This window comes from Capsicum annuum, chromosome 10, assembly GCF_002878395.1.
Source record: "Capsicum annuum cultivar UCD-10X-F1 chromosome 10, UCD10Xv1.1, whole genome shotgun sequence".
NCBI lineage: Eukaryota > Viridiplantae > Streptophyta > Magnoliopsida > Solanales > Solanaceae > Capsicum > Capsicum annuum.
This window is the reverse complement of record NC_061120.1, coordinates 150117459-150121842: the sequence shown is the minus strand read 5'-3', so window position 1 is coordinate 150121842 and position 4384 is coordinate 150117459. Positions and strand designations below refer to the sequence as shown.

Genomic DNA, 4384 nt, shown 5'->3' with positions numbered 1-4384 from the left:
ATATGATTCATTTTTTTTTTTTAATTCCGTCTTACAGAGAATGACATATTTCTATCTTTAGTAACATTTTAGCAATAAAAAATTTATTTTGCCTTTAATGAAATAATTTATAGCCACTCAAATATCTATAACTTATTTTAAATCACAAGTTTCAAAAGTCTATCTTTATTTCTTAAACTCCTCGTCGAGTCAAACTGCATCACATAAATTTGGGACGGAAGAAGTATACATTTTTCTCTTATTTGATATTTCTAAAAAAGAGGTTCTACAAAATTACTTCTTTATAATATTGAGTTATATAATGTTAAAAATTACTCCCTCTGTTTAAAAAAGAATTACCTACTTTCCTTTTTAGTCTGTTTAAAAAAGAATGACCCCTTTTTTTTTTTTGACAATACTTTAATTTCAACTTTTCACATGGCATGTTTAGGACTACAAGATTAAATGACATTTTGGTACATTTGATATAACTTTAATTTAAAACTACAAGATTCAAAAGTCTTCTTTATTTTCTTAAACTTTGTGTCAATCATTCTTTTTGAAATGGAAGGCGTAAATATTTATAGGTTTATGTTCAACGTCTAAGTCTAGCTTTGTATATATCAGGTAGTGGACCGTACGCACCCACTGAACTAAATAAGATAGAATATGTATAATCAAGATTGGATTGTGACGAAACAAACCTTCAAAATATTATTACAAGACTCGGACTACGACTCGAAAAGATACACAAGAAAGAAAGAGAGAGAGAACGGACACGACTCGTAATTAAGCAGGGCCATTCTCGACCCATCTTATTCTTCTCCACATGATTGTGGTAGTTTCTACCAAATTATGATATGAAAACAGATCTCTTTCCTCATCGTCACTTCACCCTGCATCGCCATATTAAAGCAAACATTAACCAAGAAACATACTAGCTAGCTATACATATGCGCAAAATAATTTTCTCATTAATAATCAATCAACCAATTCAAATTTCAATTATTCATAAAAAGGCATAGCGAGAATTAACATGTGAAGTTTATAAGTTATTACTGTTGGTGTAACCCCATTATACTCCTTCGGCCTCATATTAGTTGGTTATCTTACTAAAAAATACATATCCCAAATTATATTACCACTTACTAAATCAAGAAAGAATTAATTAAAAAAGAAATTCATTTTGCCCCACTAATTAATATGGTCTTTGAAAATTTAAATAAATTATCTTTATGTCCATAAATATTGATAAATGGTATAGTAATAAAATTGATCAGTCTCTTTATACTTAAGCATTATATAAAATGAAAAGTGTTGAACTCATATAGAAAGGTGGGAGAAATAAATAATAAGTACGTAGGAATAGTAGACATTTGTCGTGGAATCTAGCATGAGGGAATTAGGGGATTCAAAATGAATCCTAAAATTTTGATTAATAATTGTACTCATGTGCAATAAGGATAAAGATAAATTTGTATGGTAACATATAAACTGTTCAATTCTTTTAACATAAAGAAATTATAGTGCAGGGGAATTTTAAAGGAAGTTCAAAAGTTGCTGTTAAGGCACATGTTTAAATTTAAAGTATATGTCGCACATGTATTTACGGTTATGCCGCTACTCTAAATAATTATGTTAGATGTTTAGGAATCCCACATTGATCGGTTGGTGAAGGGATGAATGTTTTCTTTATATGGTTTTGATAATTCTCCTCTGAGATAACTTTTGGATTTGTGTTGCAGACCCGGCACAATATTCATTTCTTAATTTGACATGGAATCTGAGCTAAATTAATTGACATGAAATCTGAGCTAAATTAATTCCTGGGGCCATGTGAAGGAGAACACGTATACATTTTTTTTCCTACTTTCATTAGGAAAGTCATTTTTCTTGTTTTCTTTTTTAAAAAAATGTTTTTCCTCATAGTGAACGTACACCTTACATGTTCACTTTTTAAGATTGCATTAGGCTGAACATCCATTTCTTTTGACAGTAGGATAGCTAAGATGAAAAACGTACTTGGAGCAGTCAACGGAAGGGCTGATTTCGAATGGAATCTTGACACCACAAACACCAGAGAGACCAGCGGCTTTGCCAAAATCAATGCCCTTTATAAGATTAGCAGCTGTTTTAACACACCTACATGATTTCCTACGTTCATGTGGTGTCTTGCAAAGCTTAAGTAGATCTTTAATGACACCACAGCACCCTCCTAGAGGGCCACGATTCTGCAGATAAGGGAGGCAATTCACCACCCCAACTTGAATTTGGCCGCATGTCACTGCCTCTGCATGGGGTGCAATCAACACCACGCACAAAATCAGTAAGCATGCTATCTTGCCAAACATTTTCATTATTTAAAAGAGAAATTGAGAGAAGATAAGTAGAGATTTAGTAGTCTGAGGAGTGTTGGGTACAATAAATAGTGAGAACCTTAGGGGGTTTTATAGAAGGAAACTAGAACTAAATTGACGAATGGCCGTTGGAGGAGTGAATTTTTTTTGTTATACTAGGGATAAATATATCCTAGTTCCTCTAGAAACTGCCTCTCTATCTTCCTGAGGTGAGAAGAAGGTGTATATATACTCTACCCTTCTCAAGCTCCACTTGTAGAATTTCACTTAATATGTTATTATTATTGATTTTAATTATGAATAAATTCAATAGTTTTTATTTTCTCATATTAATTTGATGGAAAAATACATTCTAAAATGCTGATCGAAATCATATAATTCAAAAGAAAACACGTGACTACTAATTTGAGAAATTGGGAGTAGTTATTACGGAGTTGGGACTAGTCGCTAGCTATAAAGTAAGGAAGTTATTACGTATACGCCATTTTATGAACCACATTAGGACCATGGTCAACAGCCAAAAACAGTTTTCTTTTATGTATGTGAGAGGTAATAAATGTAGCGGTAGACTTGTGTCTTACTTCCACCATCTTACTTAGAGTAATTCATATCATATCATATATTAAATGGAGAAAATTCCCAATAGATAAAATCATTGTATATCAGTTCGCCATCTATATCCACTATTGTATTTGTCAAAGTGAGAAGCTGATTCGGTCATTATATGTGTTTGTATGAGTTCAATTTTTCGCTTTTTTTTTTTACAACGCTAGTGCTCAGATCAATTTATACACACATACATTCTATCTGTATATGTTACGATTGATCATCATACATGTGGGATAATTCTACTCAATAAAACTTAGACAAATGAGAAAAAAATATCAATTTTCGTTTGGCCTCTGGCATTTGAAACTCCTTTATTTAATTTTTCTTTAAACAGTCATTAATCACGTTTTTTTCTGTTATAAAAGAAATTCTATTGGCTTCTGAAAGTTCTCTAAGGATTGGACATAGTTTGGGTCAACTCGAAATCCAAACATTTTGGATATTTAATTTGAATTTTCGGATTATGAATTTTGTTTTTATGATTGTTAGATTTTAGATTGAATATCAAATTTGGTAATTCAATTTTTTGGATATCCAAAAATCCAAAATTTTATATCTTATATTTAGCCCCCGCCAAGCAATATGCTCAGTAGAAGGTACTTTGCTCACAATTATTGTCCTTCCTAATAAGCTTCTTTTAAAGACTAAAAAATCAAAATTGAAAATTTTAAATTTCCAAACCAATTAATCCAAAAAGAAATTCAAAATATCCATTTCAATCCGAAATTATTTGAATTGGATTTGAACCAGTATTTCCTTCGATTTGATAATTAAAATTTTCATATTCAATACGAATAACCCGAAGGTCCACCCTCAGCTCTCTCTGTGTACTATCGATGGCTTTTAGCTAGCCATGTCCCATTGGACTTTTCGTCAGTAATTGACATCTCTCTGTTGTTTGCTTTCACTGGATAACAAATGACTTAATTAGCAGGAAAGACCAATTAATTATGAAGGAAGAAAAATCCAAATTATAATCTCATTGTGATCTTTTATCAATTGGCTAAGCATGAAGAAAAATCTGGCTTGAAATCTATGCTAAGTCAAGTTTGATCATCGACTTATCTTTGGCATCATCTTCCAAGTAGCAACATCTATGTCAGATTGAAGTGTACTGTAACACCCCGTACTTAATTACGTGCATTAGCCATTGTTATATGTGTTGGAGTATATGTATTGATCCTGAGTTAGGTATATATGAGTTTAAGTATGAGTATTGATTATTTTGAGATGGTTTCAAGTGTATAGTTTGATTATATGTGTATAGAAATCGACCTTATTTATACCGGAATTTGCCCGTCGATGGTTCCATACGAAGGTTATTGAATAAGCTTTCCAACGATATAAAGATTTCCAAAAACGGATAAGTTTCAGATATAATCGAGCACGTTCGAAACTATAAAACGATGGCCGGAATGTTGTGAACAGTAAATGTGCAG

General features: G+C 31.8%; 1 protein-coding gene across 1 annotated transcript; it reads right to left on the bottom strand.

Annotated features, from left to right (window-relative positions):
• Window positions 1–649: 649 nt before the first annotated feature.
• On the bottom strand, window positions 650–2600 carry LOC107845926 (non-specific lipid-transfer protein 2-like). Its single transcript, XM_047398565.1, has 2 exons — window positions 2002–2600; window positions 650–875 (listed from the first exon to the last, which is right to left on the bottom strand). Exons 1-2 carry the CDS (start codon window positions 2334–2336, stop codon window positions 866–868), a joined length of 345 nt encoding a protein of 114 aa, XP_047254521.1. The 5' UTR covers window positions 2337–2600; the 3' UTR covers window positions 650–865.
• Window positions 2601–4384: the final 1784 nt, after the last annotated feature.

Excerpts from the sequence above, each read along its gene's own strand:
- LOC107845926 (XM_047398565.1), bottom strand. The coding sequence starts at position 2,336 with ATGAAAATGTTTGGCAAGATAGCATGCTTACTGATTTTGTGCGTGGTG.